This window comes from Meriones unguiculatus, chromosome 4, assembly GCF_030254825.1.
Source record: "Meriones unguiculatus strain TT.TT164.6M chromosome 4, Bangor_MerUng_6.1, whole genome shotgun sequence".
In the NCBI taxonomy this organism is placed as follows: Eukaryota; Metazoa; Chordata; class Mammalia; order Rodentia; family Muridae; genus Meriones; species Meriones unguiculatus.
In genome coordinates this window covers 112,564,560-112,583,906 of record NC_083352.1, presented here as the reverse complement: position 1 = coordinate 112,583,906, position 19,347 = coordinate 112,564,560, and the positions used below count along the sequence as shown (strand labels likewise).

Genomic DNA, 19,347 nt, shown 5'->3' with positions numbered 1-19,347 from the left:
AGCTGGCTGCCAAGCCTTCACTATTCTCTTCCTGGCACTTGCCAAGCTGATAGTCATAAGACTGTCTCCTGGCTTTTGAAAAAGGTAAATTTTCTCTTGTTCAGGGGCCTTTCCTGTTCATTCCAGTTACCTTCAAGTTGTCACCAATTACATCATCTGAAAAAAATTTTTTTTGAGAAAGGATCTCACTGTCTAGCTAGGCCTGGCCTCTCACTCATGTTGGGTTCCAATAAATGGCGATTCTCTTGCATCTGCATCCTAAGTGCCAAGAGATAACAAGCATGTGCCATCGCGTCCAGTTTCTCGAATCCTTTCAGGCTTCTAAAATCGTGTGTGTGTGTGTGTGTGTGTGTGTGTGTGTGTGTGTGAAGTTTTTAGTTTAGTTTTAAGTTTCGGTTTTCAAGGCAGGATCTGTCATGGAACCAGGAGCTCACCAATTAGCTATCCTGGCTGGCCAGTACGCCGCAGAGATCTTCCTGTATCTGCCTCCTCAGATACGGAATTACTCATGTACCATCACGTCCTGTCCTCGGCCATCACCCAGGCTGGGCATTCGAACTCATGCCTTGTTGCTTGAGCGGCTATTCCTCAACCGAGGGATCGATGCCCCAGCTTGAACTCCTTACTCATTCATTTATTCTGCTTGTCCTAGAAGAGACGCTCTACGGGAACGAGCACAGCCCACCAACAGTTAAGAACCACCAGGAGCCACTGGCAGAAGCTGACGGGGTCTGAGGAAAGAAACCCGCAACAGGAGCCTGCGTCAGAGGGCAAAGTCTCTTGTGACGTCACTGCAGAACAGACGGGGGTGGGGGTCCGATTGGCCCGCCCATCCGGGGTGGTGCCAAAAGCACCCCTGGCCCCTCCCCGCGTCTCGGCCTCACGCGCACATGCGCCGTGACCACCACCTTCGCCGCCGCGCCATTTTGCCAGGGTTTGAATGTGAGGCGGAGCAGCGGCCGGAGTGGGTAGTGTCGGCTGCAGCCCTCCCTCGCTCGGGATTCACTCCTCCGTCTCGTTGTCCCCAAGAGGTAAGGCATGGAGCGGGCAAGGTGGCTGTCGGGATGCGGCCGAGGAGGGGACGACCGCTGGGAGGCGGGTCCCGGCCTCCGCCCGAGGCCGCGCGCCGGTGCTCCCCCGCACGCCGCCGCAGGGCCGGGCCTGACCGCTCCGGGAAGCTTGAGGCTCGGCCTCACGCGAGCTGCCCGAGCTCCCGCCCTTTCCCCTCCAGCGCCGCGCTGATTGGCCGCGCCGCCGCCCTTCGCTCCGGAGGCGTTCGCTGATTGGTCGCGCCCGCGCGTCCGTTCTCGGCGCGCCGGGGCCCGCAGCGGGAGCGGTGTTCGGCGCTGAGGCCTGAGCTGGCGGAGCGGGTCTGGTCCCTGGTTCGGAAGGAGGCCGGGGCTCCCCCACTCTGGGTTCTCGGGGCTTCGGCCTCCAGCACGGTGGACTTGGGCCTCGGGGTCTTACCTGGCTGAGTCGTTCGTGCCAGGACCAACGTATAGTCAAATGGGGTTACCCTTTCTGGGGCGCACGGGCTTTCTCGAGTTGGATCATTTGGCTCCTTGCACACTTGGTCTCCCCCGAGGGGTGTAATTCAGAGCCAATCGTTGCCTCTCCACGAAATTTCTGATTTCTTAATAATCTGGATCTGGCGGTGGAACCCGTGTTCTCGCACAGCCCGAGCACTCTCTTCCACCGAGATGGATGGCATTTTACCCTCTCTTCATTTGCGTGCTTGGTTCAGTGGCTTGTAAGGTTCTGCTGGCTGTTGGCCGTGCTTCCCAGGGGGCTCGCCTGAGCTGTTGTCCGTCTGCCATCCGTCTCCCCGCAGCATAGTAGCCTCGCCTGCTCTCAGGTGGCCACGCTCCCGTCCTGCATGGAGGCCACGCCTTTCGTGATGTTAGCCTGGCCACCCTGCCTGTCGGGTTCCCCTCTTAGCAGTTCTCACTTCGGTACACATCAGCCAGTTTTATTTGCTCCATAGCGCCGACTTTATATGTGATTCTGAACATGCTTGTTTCTCATTGGCTCTGATGTGAGTTGTTCGAGGATAACTAACCTCTTTATTACTGCTGTGTTCCAAGTGTTTGAGTCGTGAAGACGTGGAAGGCCTTGTTTTAATTTTTGGATAAAGGGTCTTACATAGCCCAACCTGGCCCCAGACTCGTCTTTCACTCCACTCTTTTTCACCGTTTTATCCGTACAAAGGAATTTTTCTCCCCTCTGGCTGCATTGATTTCTAGTTGGGATTTGGGTGAGAGAGCAGTACTCTAATTGTGGAATTGACTCGTTGCTTATTTGTTTAATAACTTCATTCTTCTTAATCCTTAGGAATATAGTGAAGAAACAAAAATGGACAGGCTCTCTCAATGGGGAGCTTCTATTCTAGTTGGGGGAAGAACACAGACAGATGAAGACAGTTTCTTTGAAGAGGTGGCATTTGACCAGAGACTATCCAGGGAAAAGTGAGGGAACAGTGTTCCAGACAGCGGAAATAGAATGCAAAATTTCAAGAACAGAAACTAACTTGAAATATTGGGGTGTTTTAGGAAAATCCAGTTAAGCTGTGTGAAGAAGAGAGATCATACAGGGCTTCTGAGAGTAGTGTAAGGAGTTTGAATTTGATACAAAATGGTAGATTACTGTGATTAGGAAGCAGAGGCAGGCAGGAGGCACTCAAGTTACTGAACACTTCTCTTGAAGCGTTCATAATAACTCTTTTAAAAAAGCCAAGGGTAAGGTAGACAAGATGGACTGATGAAAAGCAACCCTTGCCTAGCCTGACCACCTGGTGGTTTTCCCTGGGATCCACGTGAGAACTGACTCCTGTATGTTGTCTTCTAACTTCCACACATAGGCTGTGGTGTGTACACACAATAAATGCATATAGTAAAATTTGGGGGGACAGGAGAGATGCAAGAGCATGTATTGCTCTTGCAGAGGACCTGAAGTAGGTTTCCAATATCTACAGGTTGCCCAGAATTGCCTATACCTTTAGCTGCAGGGGATCTGATAGCCTTGGCTTCTTTGGGCACCTGCACTCACCTGTACACATATACAGGCAGAAACATACAGAGAGAGACACATATACACTTAGATTTGTTTAAAAAAAAATTAAGGTGAGTGTAGGTGCTAAGTTACACTGTTAATATGTATTATCAGCTTTCACTTATTGGATTTATTTCCCTCTCCCCAGATATAAGGAAGGCCTCAGAAATGCTTCTCTTAGTGCAGTAGAGATATCTTAAGAAAAAACAAGCGTCTTGGGTCATTTTATCATGTATGTTTGTGAGATGGCCTTGGGAAACAAAAGTGTTAATTTCCAAAACCTTCTTTAACTGAGGGCCTGTAGGAAGAGGCTAGATTTTCAGCTACTCATTCAAGACTTTTTTTTTTTTTTTTTAAAGGTGTTCTTTTTTTTTATGTGTATGAGTGGTCCCCTACATGTATATTTGTATGTGCGCCAAATGTGTGCCCTGATGCCTAAGGAAACCAGAAGAGGACATCAAATTCCCTGGACCTGGAGTTGCAGATAGTTGTGAGTTGCAGTGTGGGCACTGAGCTGAGCTAAGGTCGTCCTCTTAGAGCAGTTTGTTCTTTGACTAAGCAAGAGTCCTTGGGATTAGGAAACCTTATTTGAAGGATTGTCTCCATCAGGTTGCCTGTAAGAAAGTCACTGGGTATATTATTATTATTATTTTTTTTCTTATTAATGATTACTCTTAGAGGGCCTAACCCACTTTTGGTGGTGCCACTCTGGCTCAGTGGTCCTGGGTGGTTGGTGTAAGAAAGCTGAGCTGAGCAAGCCAATAAACACTCCTCTGCTTCACTTCTTGCTTCCACATTCTTGTTTTGAATTCTTACCCTGACTACCCTTCTTCATGGACTACACTGGGGATGAAATAAACTCTTTTTTTCTTCCCTGGCTTGCTTTTTTGAGCATGGTATTTATCACAGCAATAGAGAGCATAATAGAGCATACAGCGCATGCTCTTACTGTTGAACCAACTCCCCACCCCCAAGATGAGCTTTTGAGGGGGCAGGTGAAATCCTCAGCACTTATGTAAAAGTCAGATAGGGTCTAAAATGCCCATAAACCCAGCATTGTGAGTAGGAAACAAGTGATCCCAATGTTGTGTTATCAAATTGTGGGTCATAACCTGTGTCCCAGGTGAGGTATGGTCACCCATCCTCAAGCTCAGTGTTGACTTCCCTTGTGATAAAACTTTAACATACCTTTAATTCCAGCACTCAGGAGACAGAAGCAGGTTGATCTTTGTGAAGCCACCCTAGTTTACAAGGGAGTTCCAGCATGAGTACACAGAGAAGCCCTGTCTCAGAAAACAAACAAACAAACAAAAAAAAAAAACAAGTAATAGCTAAGGGAAAGGACTACAGAAAGGAGAATACAGATAGCACATTTTGTTTTGAAGATCATGTTTTTTGGCTGTTGTTTTTTTTTCTGAGTGTGTATCAAGATGAAAGCTTAGCTGGGTATGGTAGTATATGCTTGTAATCCTAGCATTTAAAACATCAGTGAAAAGGTCTTTTTCATGCTTTAGGAGAATGCTGTCCATGTCTTCTTTGACTGCTGCTCCTTTTCAAAACCTGGCTTCCAAGCTTCCTTCTTTTAACATTGGGCTTCCAATTGTGTTCTTAGTTTTAGCCTAGTCATTTCCACTTAGAGGCTGCCCTAGAGAGCAGAAAAAAAAGATTTGAAGCAGGCCTGTCTATCAACTTGGGCACTTAGGTTAGTCACTCTGAGTCTCCTTCCCTACTGCTGTTTGAAGTCGGGAAGCATGTAAATCACCTAGTATGGTTGGGTCATGCAAATTAGCCCTTTCCATTTAAGTAAAACAGTGTCGAATGCTCTATTCTCTTTGCCTCTGTTCTGCAAATCAAAGGTCCAGATTGTCTACTTTAAAAATCTCCAGTGAGCTGGCTGTGGTGACACCATTAGCCCCAGCACTAAGGCAGAGGCAGGTGGATCTCCATGAGCTGCCAGGTCCACATAGTAAGTTCCAGGACATCCAGGCCTACACTGTGAAAGATTCTGTCTTTAAAAAAATAAAAATCTTGAATGGCTCACTATTTATACATTTAAATTCTGAAACAGCTTGGTTCTGAGGAACCAATAGATCTGTGTCTGTCTAGTTCATATTCGTCTCTTCATAGTATTTCCACTGGGAGATGAGTCCTGATTCTTAGGACTCTGTCCTAAGAGATCATAGGTGACTTCATATTCCAGTAATCTTCATCTTACCTTTCTAGCTATTAGCTGCTGTCTGAAGATTCCTTTGACATTCTTTTTACTTTGGAAGACATATATTTTTCAGAATTTAGTAGGTGGGTGTGTGTGAACATACTTTATACCACATACCTAGTGGGCTCTGGGGTAGCACTTGCAAGCAGGCCCAGGTCCCCCCCCCCCCCCATTTGTTTATTGGGGAATGTGCCACAATGCATATATAGAAGTTGTCAGGGGGAGTTTAGTCTCACCGTCCACTACATGCCAAGCGTTTTACCTGCTCACCATCTCACCAGCCCCAGACACGTTATTTCTGTAGTGAAACAAATTGGCACACTAAACTAGGTTTTCAAAAATTATACTTGTAGCCTCGGGCAGCTTAGGCCAAGTGTTTTTAAACTCATTTTTATTATTTGTGGGTGCAGGTGGGCACTTGTACGCTGTGGTACATGTGGGTAACTTTTGTGCATCAGGTTCTTTCCTTCTACTGGATAGGTACTAGGTGGAACTCAGATCTTCAAGCCTGCTGGCAGGCACCTTTACCAACTTCGAGCTATCTTGCTGATCTCTATGGTTAGATTTTGGTGCCAGATGTTTGCTACATACTTGTAAGAAAACAAAAACATTTCCATTAATTGATTGGGGGGGGGTTCAAGACTGTAGAGAAAGATTACAGGTCGATGGGGGAGTGAGACTACAGAAAGGGATTAGAGGTTTGGTACTTGGCAATTTAGGTATGTCTTTCCCAGTTACTCTGGAAGCTAAGGCAGGAGGCAAGTTCAGGGTCAACTGTGATAATTTATTAAGATCTTTTCTCAGAGTAGGAAATAAAGGGGTTAGGGATGTGCCTTAGTTGGTGCTTGCCTAGCATGTACAAAACCGGAGTTCCATCCCAGCACTGCATACATCAGGCATGGTGGTACACACCAGTATTCTTTTATACAATCACACATCCATATTATATATCTTAGGAACCATCTATTTTAGATGTAGTATTCCAAACAAAATTATACAATTATGCATCTATAACTAGTCCAGTTTTAGAAACCACTAGCAGTCTTAAAAGCATGCAAAGTGGTGTGATTTAAATCAAGGTCTTAAGTGATTACTCTTCCTAGCTGGCCTCATGTTTTATGTGTTAGAATCCTTAAAAGCTGTTCTCAGTACCTAGTTTAAAGTTACTGTTTCTGAGGTTGGAGAGATGCTCAGTGGTTAAGAACATTGGCTGTTCTTCCAAAGGTTCTGAGTTTAATTCCCAGCAACCACATGGTGGCTCATAACCATCTGTAGTGAGATCTGGTGCCCTCTTCTGGTGCGTAGGCACACATGCAGTCAGAAGGCTGTATAAATAAATAAATAAAAATTTAAAAAGTCACTGCTACAGATCATAGTCACATGCTCTACAGTTAATTTCCTGAGCTGTGTTTTTCTTTATTGCTTATATGTGTGTCAGCCATTTATTTAGTTTTGTGTTGTAAGGGCTGGAAACATAGTCCAGTAGGGTGTGTGTGTGTGTGTGTGTGTTTAGCATTTGTTCATTTCTAGCACAGTAAAAAATTATGTGAATTAGCACATGCCTGTAATCCCAACACTCAGTGAGGCAGAGGCAGGCAGATCTGTGAGTTCAAGGCTAGCTTGGTCTACAAAGTGTGTCTAGGGACAGCCAAGGCTACACAGAGAAACCCTGTCCAAAACAAATATGTAAATTAATTTTTTTTGCACATGCCATGGCATGGGTGTGGAAATGAGTACAAGTTGAGGGAGTAGTTTTTCTTTGTACACAGACGTATAAACATATTTGAAAGGAGTACATGCTGTGGCACATGTGGATATCAAAGGAGAATTTTGTGGAGTATTTTGTTTGTTTCTTTCTTTCTTTCTTTCACTCTTACATGGGTTCCAGGGATCAAACTCAGATCCCCTGAATCTTCTTGCTGGCCTATACATTTGTTTGTTATTCATTTTATGTTTAATTAATAAAATAATGATGTATATGCTCATGTGACTGTGTGTGCCAGGAGAAATTATCTGATCCCTGGGAGTTGCCTGATGTGGGTGCTGGAAACTGACCTCAGATCTTCTAGAAGCAGGAGTCTGTGCATGAGCTGCATGAGCTCTTAACTGCTGAGACATTTGGCTGGACCCTATTTTTATTTATTTATTTATTTTTTTAATATTTCCTGCCATATGGGTGCTGGGAATTGAACCCAGGTCCTTTAGAAGAGCAGCCAGTGTGCATAACCACTGAGCCATCTCTCCAGCCCCTTTGTCAGTTTTTAATATCAGAACTTTAATGATATTTTATTTATTGCTAAATGTGACGGTGCATTTTATAGTCTTTTCTACTTGGAATTTGAGCTTGTAAGATTCCCTTGAGCTTAGGAGTTGACCAGCCTGAGCAACAAAGTCAGATGTCTTCTAAATTGAACAAAACAAAAAAAGATTTGTCTAGTGGGTTTTTATTTTTTTCTAGACAGGGATTTTTTTGTGTAGCTCTGGCTGTCTTGGAACTCTATAGACCAGACTGGCCTTGAACTCAGAGATCTGCCTGTATTATGCTTTTGAAAAAAATAACATTTAATTAAAAAAAATTATTTATTATGTATACATTGTCTGCCTATATATTTGCCTGCACGCCAGAAGAGGACCAGATCTCATTATAGATGGTTGTGAGCCACCATGTGGTTGCTGGGAATTGAACTCGGGACCTCCGGAAGAGCAGCCAGTGCTCTTAATCTCTGAGCCATCTCTCCAGCTCATAATTAATTTTGAAAATTTTTTGCTGTGTATGTATGATGGGGGCTGTGCACATGCTCTTGGTAGGGAGACCATAGGACTACCTCAGCTTTGTAAATATAGGTTCTGGGAATTGAATTTTCAAATCACCAGATTTGTGCAAGTGCCTTTACCTGCTGAGTGATCTCAATAGCCTTATGCTTTTGTTTGATTTTACATTTTACTTTTGTGTGTGCACAGTGGCAAGGATAGGAAGCATGTGTGCCAACATGTGGTGGTCAGAAGACAACTTGCAGGAGTCATCTCATATTATATATGTCCTGTACACACATACATACAGGCAAGACACAGATACACAAAAAAGTAAAACTTATAAAAAGGTTTGGGGTCACCATCAGCTATACAACTAGATCAGAATTGGACTGAGCTATATGAAACCCTGAAAAGATCCTGCCTGCCACCACCTCAAAGGGGGAAAAAAAAAACACTGCCACCCCAAATGCATAATTTTAGAAAAGGGGTTATAATACAAAAGTATTCATAATTGGGTGTGCTAATGAATGCTTGTAATCTCAGTGCTTTAGAGATGACAGAAGCAGGAATATGATGCAAGGTCAAGGCCATCCTGTCTGTATAGTGAGTCTTGGGCCAGCCAGGACTAACACAGTAAGACCCCACCTCTGAAGCAAAGTAGGAAACAACAGTAACAAAAAGACTCATTTATGTTACTCACTTTCTCTTCAAGTGATCACTTATTTAGACTCTGCCTTTTAATTTTAGATTCAGAGCCATGGAGCTCAGCGATGCAAATTTGCAGACACTAACAGAGTATTTGAAGAAAACTCTGGATCCTGATCCCGCCATTAGACGTCCAGGTAAAGATGTCTTTATTCTTTGGCTTATTCATTCTTGAGACATACGTTGGAAAACTTTTGTGTAGTCTGCCTGGTTATAAATTCAAAAGAAAAAAACAGTATGTTTGCTTGTTTTCCCAGGCCTGGTTTATGTGACATGTTTGGCTGCTTAACAATAGTTATAACACATGAAGAAATTTTTTGTTGAGTAAAGTAGCTTTTATGACATCTTCTGGGGTAAAAAGTACTGGTATGTTTAATATTGTCTAAGGCTTAGAGTTACTTGTGTGAACTTAGAATTTCAGCCTAGATACAAAAGTTAAAAAAAGAAAAAAAGGGAGGGGGGTCTTGCCAGGTGGAACTACTGGCGTGTGAACTAGGCCTTGTTTGGAATACTAAGGATGGTAGTCTAACTAGGGAAGATACAAAACTCTAACCAGCTTTGTATGCTTAGATTTGCAACTTTGCTTGAAACATCAGGATAGCATAGGAAATACTCTCCCTCATTTTTAAATGATGGTAACCAACTTTTAAAAACTGAGGAAATGTGGGCTCAGAAAGGTCTTCTGAGCAGTTTGTTGGTGATCCTTGCTATCATAATCTAATCTTCAGAATGTAATAATATTATGCTTATGGACAGGATTTATCTTCAGAGGATCTGAGTCATGAGCGGAGGGAAATATTATATAAAACAAATAGAAATGTGAATGTGTGGGTGGTTTGTGTCTCTGTCATGCCCATCGTCCCTTTGTTCACTGGTTAAGAAATCCAGTGCCAAGAACTCTACTAAGTTGTATCCTTAGCCCCATCCTGGTCTAGAAGTCTGTGTGATTTCTAATCCTTATACAGGGTTATTTGAAGCTATTTCATGCCAGTTTATATTTTGAGAATATTACACCCCCCCCCCCCCGTATCTGACTACCTTCCCCTGTATCACCCACAATATTGTGTGTGTCTGTGTGCGTGCGCGCATGGGTGTGCAAGTATGCACATGAAGAAGCTAGAAGTCAGTATTGGTTATCTTCCTTTTTAAAAAAGATTTATATGTATAGCATTTTTGCCTGTGTGTATGTAAATGCACTGAGTGTGACTATATATATTACATGTGTGCCTGGTGCCCTAAAAGGCTGGAAAAGAGAATTTTATCCTTTGGAGCTGGAGTTACCAATGGTTATAAGCTGCTGCATGGGTACTAGGAGCTGAACTTGGGTCAGTTCCTAGAGCAGCAAGGGCTCTTCCTAACTGCGCAGCCAGTTCTCTGACCACTCTGGGTGATATTTTTTGAGACACAGTTTCAGAACCAGCTGCTCACTGATTTGGTTAGACTGAATGGCCAGCAGGTCCTAGGGATCCATCTGTCCTTACCTGAACAGCCCTGGGGTTATAGACATGCTCTCTTGTGTTTGGTTTCTATGTGGGCACTGGAGGAGGAACTCAGGTTCACATGCTTGGGCACCAAGCACTTAACCCAACTGAGCTACCTCTCTGGCCCAGTCTGTATTTCTGAGAGGTCACACTAATGTCCCTGATGTGTTGTTCGTGGATAAGGAAAAATTAATTGCTCTAATCTTCTTAGAATTTCTCAGAAAGCCTATGCCAGCTAACAGTATTAAAACATTTTTTTAATGTGTTCTTAAAAGTTGAGGGTGCTAAAAAGCCTTATGACCCCAGGACAAAGTGTAGAAATAAACTGTTGTCCTGTAGGAAAATGTTCTGATCTTTCATTGGCTGGTTGGTGGGTTTCTATTTATGTACCTGGTTTATTTGTTTTGTTTGTAAGACAGTATCACTGTTTAGCTCCAGTTGGACTAAAGTTCAGTGTGTACCTGGGTTTGCCTGGATCCTCCCAAGTGCTCAGCTTAAATCTCAAACCATTATTTGTCATCTAATCATTGTTTCTTTTTATAGTTTTATTATAGGTATAGCGTGGAAATGTTTATTGTAACAAGTCTAACATGAAAATTCTTTTACAGCTGAGAAATTTCTTGAATCTGTAGAAGGAAATCAGAATTACCCACTGTTGCTTTTAACATTACTGGAAAAGTCACAGGATAATGTCATTAAAGTATGTGCTTCAGTAACCTTCAAGAACTATATTAAAAGGAACTGGAGAATTGTAAGTATTTTGGGAATACATAATTAAATACTCTGAATGTTTCTATGGCTTATATATATATTCCTGTAATAAATTCAGATGTGAATTAATGTTAAACAGGTTCTTTCTCTAAAACTCGTGTTATTTCATTTAAATTCCACATGACATCCTTACCTTTGTAACTTAGACTGTTAGGAGACCTAGGATGTGAAGACAGTCTGAATTGATAGAGTATAAGATGGGCTGTGTGTGTTTCTATAATCATGGTTTCTTAGGTTTATACAAGTGTACTAAGGTCAATTACTTAATTACTTTTAAAGTAATTAAGATTTACTTATTCATTCATCTATTTATTTCACAGCAGGGTCTAGCTTTGTATCCCTGGCTGATTTGGAATTCGGTTTTATATATACACTTACATATACACACATATAATCTGCGTGTGTGTGTGTGTGTGTGTGTGGTCAGATACTTACTAGTCTTTCTCATCAGTGACATAAAAACTTAAAAAATCAGTCTGGAGAGGTGGCCCCGTGGTTAACGAGCTCTTACTGCTCTTACAGAGAACACAGCTTTGGTTGTCAGTGTCAGCCTGGCTCACAGCTACCTGAAATTGCAATTTCAGGAAATCTGATGCCCTCTTCTGGCCTCAAGGGGCTCCTGCATACAGATGGTACACATAAACTCATGTAGGCAAATACATATAAAATAAATAAAACTTTTAAGAAAAAGCTTATAAAGCAATAAGTATTATCTTAAAGCTTTTATTATTCATTAGGTACTGTTCTATGTGGTAAAGAAAAACTAAGTCTTAGAAAGTCCATATTGTTTGTGGGCATGCTAGCCTCTTGTTTTTGTGGGGTAGGAGGGACGGGAGGGCTATTAGATAGAGACGGTCTTTTCATAGCTTAGGTCTTTTCGTAGCTTAGGCCATCCTAAAACTCATGAACAGCTCTACTGCTTCAGGATCCTGAGTGTCTTTATCTTTATGATATGTAAAACCAGGGAGTCTATAGTATCTCTAAGAGGTGTACCCCAGGTGTGCTTTTTTAAAAAATATTTTAGTTATTTATTTTATGTAGTACACTTGAGTGCTCTGTTTTCATGCACACCAGAAGAGGAAATCAGATTCTATTACAGATGGTTATGAGCCACCATGTGGTTGCTGGGAGTTGAACTTAGGACCCCTGGAAGAACAGCCAGTGCTCTTCACCACTGAGCCATCTCACCAGCCCCCCAGGTGTACTTTTAATTAGTAACAGACAAGAAAGTTTTCATAGGATAGATTTGTAAGGTGAGAATCAAGTTGAATCTTTTAAAGATGACTCTGGCCCCACATTGATGACATGCCTTTTATTTCAACCTTGGAGGCAGGGGCAGGTGAAATTCCTTAGTTCAAGGCCAGCTACATAGAGAGATAACTGCCTCTAAAAGCAAAACACAAACACACAGGATGACTGATTAAATAACATACATCTACAAATCTATAAAGATTTTAACTCCATGCTGATTAATTTACATATTTACATAGAAAACTGAAACCAGTTCTTTTTTTCCTTCCTCCCTCTTTTCCTCCCTTCCTTTCTTTTTTTTTCTTTTTTTTTTTTGTTAGTAGGGTTCAAATCTAGGGTGTCCTTGCTAAGTGTGTCCCAGAATGTACCCATACCCCAGGACTCACTTGTTTCTGGTTTTTTGCTTTTGTTTTTCTGGGATTATAGGTGGAGTTGCCAACAGCCAATTTTTCAGCATTTATTTGCAGAACAACAAATTCCAGCAATCAGGCAGAGGCAGGGGATCTCTGTGAGATCCAGGCCAGCCTCTACAGAGTGAGTTCTAGGACAGCCTAGGCTAAACCCTAGATAAACCCTGTTTTGAAAAACAGAGAAGGAAGGAAGGAAGGAAGGAAGGAAGGAAGGAAGGAAGGAAGGAAGGAAGGAAGGAAGGAAAAGAGTCATTATTCCCATAGGAGACAGAGAATAGTTACATTCCTCCATTTTCTTTGATAACTTGAGTTACTAAGATTAGTTACATTTTATTTGTAAACCCAAATGGATGTGAGAGTGGATCCTATGTCACTTGCTTGTTGATATTTTCCTTTTAGGTTGAAGATGAACCAAACAAGATTTGCGAAGCTGATCGAGTAGCTATTAAAGCCAACATTGTTCATCTGATGCTGAGCAGCCCGGAGCAGATTCAGAAGCAGGTGGTGTTCTGCGCTAGACCCAGGGAATTGGGTGCACCTTTATGAGGCTGTCTGCTAATTAAAGCTCTCCTTCCCTAGTTGAGTGATGCTATTAGCATCATTGGCAGAGAAGACTTCCCTCAAAAATGGCCTGACTTGTTGACAGAAATGGTTAATCGCTTTCAGAGTGGAGATTTCCATGTTATTAATGGAGTCCTTCGCACAGCACATTCACTATTTAAAAGGTATTAATGCACAGGTTTATTTTTTTAGTATGGTTTCTGTTAGTGTAACTTTCTGTTGTGTAACTGCTTACTCCGATGAATATGAACATCCTTGAGTAACTGGGAAGTCACTCATTTCATTGTGTTTACTTTATCTCAAGCAACAGTGTTCATCTCACTCTGCCTCATTTTCTGTGAGGTAATTAGATTATTCTTTGTACTTTGAATTCAGAAGGCTCTCTGGTTGATGGTATCTATTCATCTGTCCTTGAACATCTAAATTGAGTAAACAGAAGGTTGAACTCCTGTACTTCTCTCCATTTTCTAGATACCGTCATGAGTTTAAGTCAAATGAGCTATGGACTGAAATTAAACTTGTCTTGGATGCCTTTGCTTTGCCTTTGACTAATCTGTTTAAGGTATGGTATGTCTTGAAAGTTACCTAGTATTTTAAATTGCTTAAATATGTGTATAATTTTAAGAGATTTAAAAAAAAAAACTTGTTTGATAGTACAGCATTTCTTTTAGAAGAATTGCAACCCTGTGCAGAAATGGACACAGTGAGACTGAGCTTCCTTGTTGTACAGTTGCTGGCGCTTTTTTAGCCTACTTCCTTATTTCTGTAGGAATGTTTAAAAACAACCCAAGCATCCTATCATTTCACCCAAGTAAGTGAATGTGTCTCTAAAAGAGAGATTGACATTTTGCCCACATGTGGGATTTAATTAATTACATACTTTTACAGAGCACAGGTACTTTCTTTAGGATGTTCTTAGTGTTTATAAGAATCCTATGAAACATAAATTAATGCCTCCCCCCTCTTTTTTTTTTTTTTTTTTTACAGACAAGATCCCACAAATACTATTAGTAAAATGAGAGTTAAGCTTAAATCTCACTTCCTTTGATGGCAGAATGCTTTTCATTTCTTTCAAAAAGGATGGTTGTATAATAGTATCCAGATAAAGGTTTTATAAAGGGTATTTATGGTTAAGGTAACATTTTTCAAAAATTAAGACCAAAATGTAATCAATTTTCCGGCTTTAGATTGGGAAAGATTTTCATTTTCTAACAGTGTAATTAAAAGCCTAGGCATAGTTCACATGCCTATAATCCCAAGATGTGGGAAGGAGAGGCAGGAGGATGGGAAATTTGAGGCCACATCTGGGCTTTAAGAGCAGGGTTTATATGGTGAGACTCTCTGGAGAAGAAAAGTTTTATCTAGATTACAGTGAATGAAATGAACATTCTGTTCTGAATATGCTGTTAGAAATGCTACTCTTCTTGAGTGGAACAGTTTATTGAGAAAAACCTTAATAGTTATTTTTAATTTTAAATTCCAGAAGAAAGCAAGTAAGCATTTGCTCACAAAAGTGGGTATGTGCAAAGTACAGGAAGTGTTTTTGGTTTTTGTTGTTTTGGGGGGGTTGTTTGTTTGTTGTTGGTTTTTTTTTTTCTTGTTTTTGGGTTTTGGGTTTTTTGTTTGTTTTTGAGACAAGATTTCTGTGTGTGTAGTCCTGGATGTCCTGGAACTTGCTCTGTAGACCACGCTGGCCTTGAACTCAAATCTGCCTGCTTATGTCTCCTGAGTTCTGGGATTCAAAGCCATGTACCACCATAGCCAGTCAAGGAATAAACATGCAAAAATTCTGTCATTTCCTATGTGTATTCTAAACATAATTAGGCATTCTTTTAGTATTTTGAGACAAGGTCTCTTTTTTAGATTTATTTATTTTACTTTATGTATCTGAGTGTTCTGCATGCATACATGTGCACCATATATAAGCCTGTAAGGAGGTTCTTACTCACTGCAGTACCGCCCCCCCCCCCCTTTTTTTAAATTTTATTTTATGTGTGAAGGTGTCAGATCCCTTGGAATTGGCGGTACAGGTACAGACAGTTGTGAGCTGCCATGTGGGTGTTGGGAATTGAACCTGGGTTCTTTGGAAGAGCAGACAGTGCTCTTAACTACTGAGCCATCTCTCCAGGCCAGTACTCTTAACCACTAAGTCATCTCTCTATCCCTCTTCTCTGTGTAGTTCTGGGAGCCTAAAACTTGCTATTAGGCCAACCTAGCCTCAGACTCAAATAGATCCGCCAGTGTTTGAGTCCAGGAATTAAAGTTAGGTACCTCCACATTTTTTCCTCCTTGGGATCTCACTATATGCCCATGGTAGGCCTAGAACTTAGCATGTAGGCCAAATTGGCTCAAATTCAGTGCTAGCATTAAAGGTGTAAAGTATGCTACACCTGGCTTTTGTTTGTTTAAGATTGTCTGAAGGGCTAGAGAGATGGCTCAGAGGTTAAGAGCACTGGCTGTTCTTTCAAAGTTCTTGAGTTCAATTCCTGGCAACCACATGTTGGCTCATAACCATCTATAATGAGATCTGGTGCCCTCTTCTGGTGTGTAGCCACACATACAGGCAGAATACTGTATAAATAATAAATCTTTTTTTAAAGGTGGGGGGGGTGTCTTGAAAAGTCCAGTGATGACCTTGAACTTCTGGTGATACTGTTTTCATCTCCCAAGTAGCTAGGTTATTTGCATGTACTACCCCTAACAAGTTTATGTGATGCTGACGATCAAACCCTTGACTTCATGTACGTCATTGTCCCATCCCCTTTCCCCAACATTCTTGTTGTTAGGTCTTTCTATGTAGCTCATTCTTCCTTTGAACTTTGGAATCCTCCTGCTTATACTTGGATCATATGCTTGCCTGACTACACCCAACTGTAGCTCCCTACTAGAGTAATATTCCTTATGAGTAATGGAATCTCGGTTCTATTCAGATTTCTGACCTCCCATTTCTTTACTTTCTGTGTGCTGCCTTGTACTACTCATGTAGAACCTCAGACTCAAAAGTAGAGGCATGTAGAACATTGTGTAGACAAACCTATTCCTATAGCTAGGATAATGCTCAGTTGAAAATTATATAAATATCAAATGGTAGAGGAATTTTCTTGTTCTGTTTTGTTTCGTATTGAGACAGGCTTTCTTTGTGTAGCCCTCACTGTTCTGGAACTTGCTCTCACTGAGATCTGCCTGCCTCTGCCTCACGTGTTGGGTTTAAAGGCATGTACCACCACTTCCACCCTGCAGAATTTCTTTTGAGAACATGTGGGAACTGCTTGTTTTTTTTTTTTTAAGAATATTATTTATACAATATTCAGCCTTACAGTGTTCTGCCTGCATGTATGCCTGTGTACCAGAAGAGGGCACCAGATCACATTATAGATGGTTGCTGGGAATTGAACTCAGGACCTTTGGAAGGGCAGCCAGTGCTCTTAACCTCTGAGCCATCTCTCCAGCCTGCTTTGTTTGTTACTAATGTGTGTGCATATAGGAAAGATATCCAGAGGGGTAACATTTGGAGTATTTACTAGCTGTTATAATCAGATTAAAATACATTTATTTTTCAGCATCTTTTAAGTAAATATACGTTACTATGTTAAGGCCTCGTTTGGAGAAGAAATATAAGTAGTCTCAGCATAGTACAAGGCTATTTCACTAAGCTCACCATGCTGCCTTTATGATACACTAAAACCTTGTTCCTAAATTCCTTTCCAAGGCTACCATTGAACTCTGCAGCACCCATGCAAACGACGCCTCTGCCCTGAGGATTCTTTTTTCTTCCTTGATTTTGATCTCAAAATTGTTTTATAGTTTAAACTTTCAGGTAAGTTTTATTTGATTTCTTGCTTTTGATTCTTTACCTTTCTCTTGATCTCTCATACACACACACACACACACACACCTTTAAATAATTAGTCCACCTGACAGGGTTGATTTTCCCCAGCATTGGTTCTGAAAGGAAATAAAGCATTTTTTTCATGTTTTGTTTTATAGGGATTTTTTTTTTTCTTAACATTTTAAAATTTGGGGTTGGAGAGATGGCATGACATGAGAATTGGAATTATAGACAGTTGTGAGCTGCTTTGTGGGCACTGGGAACCCAAAATCACTTAGTCATCTCTGTAGCACCTCTTCCCTGTACCCTACCCTAATTTTATTGAAAGCATTATAGAATTAGATATTCGAGGGCCAGTAAGCTAGTTCAGCATGTATATATGCTTGTTTGAATTTGACCTCCAGGATACACATGATAGGACAAAGCCTTTGTCTGCTGTTTCATAAACACGTGCATACAGAAACAACAATTAATAATAAATGTTTAAAAATTTTAAAGTATATGTATGTGTGACTATATGCCATATGTGTGTTTATGGGTGCCTTTCGAGTCCAGAAGTTGGCTGGAGCTAGTTGAGAGCCTCCGTGTGGGTGCTTAGGGCAACTATCTCATAGTGAGTGCAGTATTTGCAAGAGGAGGGAGATGTGTTGTAACAGTGTGCTTTGTAAACATGAGCTTCGTGTCGTCCTCACTGAACCCGTAGAGAACAGATAGCTGCAGACTGAAGTAACAGGACAGTGATGTGAGTTTCAAAGGCAAATGAATGCAGCTGCCACAGTTGCAGGTGAAATAGAATTTTTATAGACTAAAGTCTGGACTGGAGCCTACAGCCATGGGCAGATGTTTGTCATAGTTGGGAAATTGGTTAATCAATGCATTTTCATCAAAATTCTCAAGTCTGGTTATTCTTCAGGATCTCCCTGAATTTTTTGAAGACAATATGGAAACTTGGATGAACAATTTTCATACCCTCTTGACACTGGATAATAAGCTCCTACAAACTGACGTAAGTATTTTCCATCATTAAGGATTATTTTGGTGCAGCTGAAACTCGGTGTTGTAATGTTCGCTTAGTGTGAGTGGCCAGCTCCTCACCACAAAAAAAGGTACTCTGAAGACTGACTTACTCTGGGATTGTTAACATATGAATTTCACAAATGTAAGAAACATTTGACTCTGATCTGGAGGAAATTTCATCCTTAGAGCCTCCCTTCCTAAAATCCCCACACTGTCAGAAGATTAGGAGTAGTGTTAGTTTAATGTCATTCTCCACTATGTCGTGAGGTTGAGGCTCTGCAGGACTATATGATACCCTGTCTCATGAAACAGAAAGGTGGGGGTGGGTCTTGCAGATAATACATGCTTTTTTTTTTTTTTTTTTTTTTTTTTTTTTTTTTGCTTTAAGACTGTTTCTCTGTAGAGCTGGCTGGCCAGTGACCAGAGATTGGTCTGCTTTGTCTCCCAAGTGCTAGAATTAAAGGCCTGTGCTGCCAGCTCAATATTTCGTGTATTGTCAACGATTTGTTTTTTAATGTGCTGAGAAATGTCCAACTCACTGAAGGAAATCTTGCTCCATACAGTTAATCAGAAAAAGCCCTTAGAGTCTTTTAGGCCTAACGGGTGCAACAAAGAGAATTTCCACTAGTTAGTTTCAATGCAGTTGGCGAAAACAGTTTGAAGTTATAGTAATAAAAGGCATACTGCTATTTTTATAATATTTTATGTGTTAGTGTTTGCCTATGTTCATGTATATGCATCACATTCGTGCAGTGCCTGCAGAGGCCGGAAGAGAATATTAGATCACTGGACACTGCAGTTGCTAATAGTTATAAACTTCAGTGTGCATATTGGGAACCCAGATCTGCAAGAAGAGCAAGTGCTTTTAGCCTATCCTTTTCTCTTCCCCTTTTATATATTTATAGCCAAAATATTATTTACACACAGTGTTACTTTGTTTGAGGATGGGGCATTGCATGTTTTATATACTTACTATTAAAATTATATTCCTTTTAGGGACGTCAACATAATATTATTAAAGAGCATTGGTGTGATTGCTCAGTGGTTAAGAGCACCAGCTGCGCTTTCATAGGACCTAAGTTTAGTTCCTAGTGCCCACACAGAGGTTCACAAACCATCTGAAACTCCAGTTCCAGAGGAATCCAGCGCTCCCTTCTGGTCTCCACTGGCACCAGGCATACATGTCATCCACAGGACTACATCTAGGCAAAACACCTAAGCACATAAAACGAAGATAATAATATGACCCGGTGGTGATAATCCCAGCACTTTGGAGGAAACCTGTCTCAAACTCTACCCCCACCA

At 41.4% G+C, this 19,347-nt stretch overlaps 1 protein-coding gene across 4 annotated transcripts in view; it reads left to right on the top strand.

The window, feature by feature from the left end:
* Window positions 1-891: 891 nt before the first annotated feature.
* The window catches only part of Cse1l (chromosome segregation 1 like), a 41,519-nt gene continuing 23,063 nt past the window's right edge, over window positions 892-19,347 (top strand). Inside the window, exons 1-8 of one of the 4 annotated variants that reach the window (XM_021637907.2) lie at window positions 892-1,031; window positions 8,765-8,859; window positions 10,812-10,954; window positions 13,035-13,136; window positions 13,215-13,360; window positions 13,668-13,758; window positions 16,906-17,013; window positions 17,939-18,031. In XM_021637907.2, coding sequence (XP_021493582.1) covers window positions 8,775-8,859; window positions 10,812-10,954; window positions 13,035-13,136; window positions 13,215-13,360; window positions 13,668-13,758; window positions 16,906-17,013; window positions 17,939-18,031 — 768 coding nt within the window. In that variant the 5' untranslated portion in view covers window positions 892-1,031; window positions 8,765-8,774. Of the gene's footprint in view, window positions 1,032-1,400; window positions 1,497-3,388; window positions 3,539-4,994; window positions 5,015-8,764; window positions 8,860-10,811; window positions 10,955-13,034; window positions 13,137-13,214; window positions 13,361-13,667; window positions 13,759-16,905; window positions 17,014-17,938; window positions 18,032-19,347 lie in introns of those variants that run through there. The other 3 variants (XM_060382808.1, XM_060382806.1, XM_060382807.1) reach the window with 3 other exon arrangements.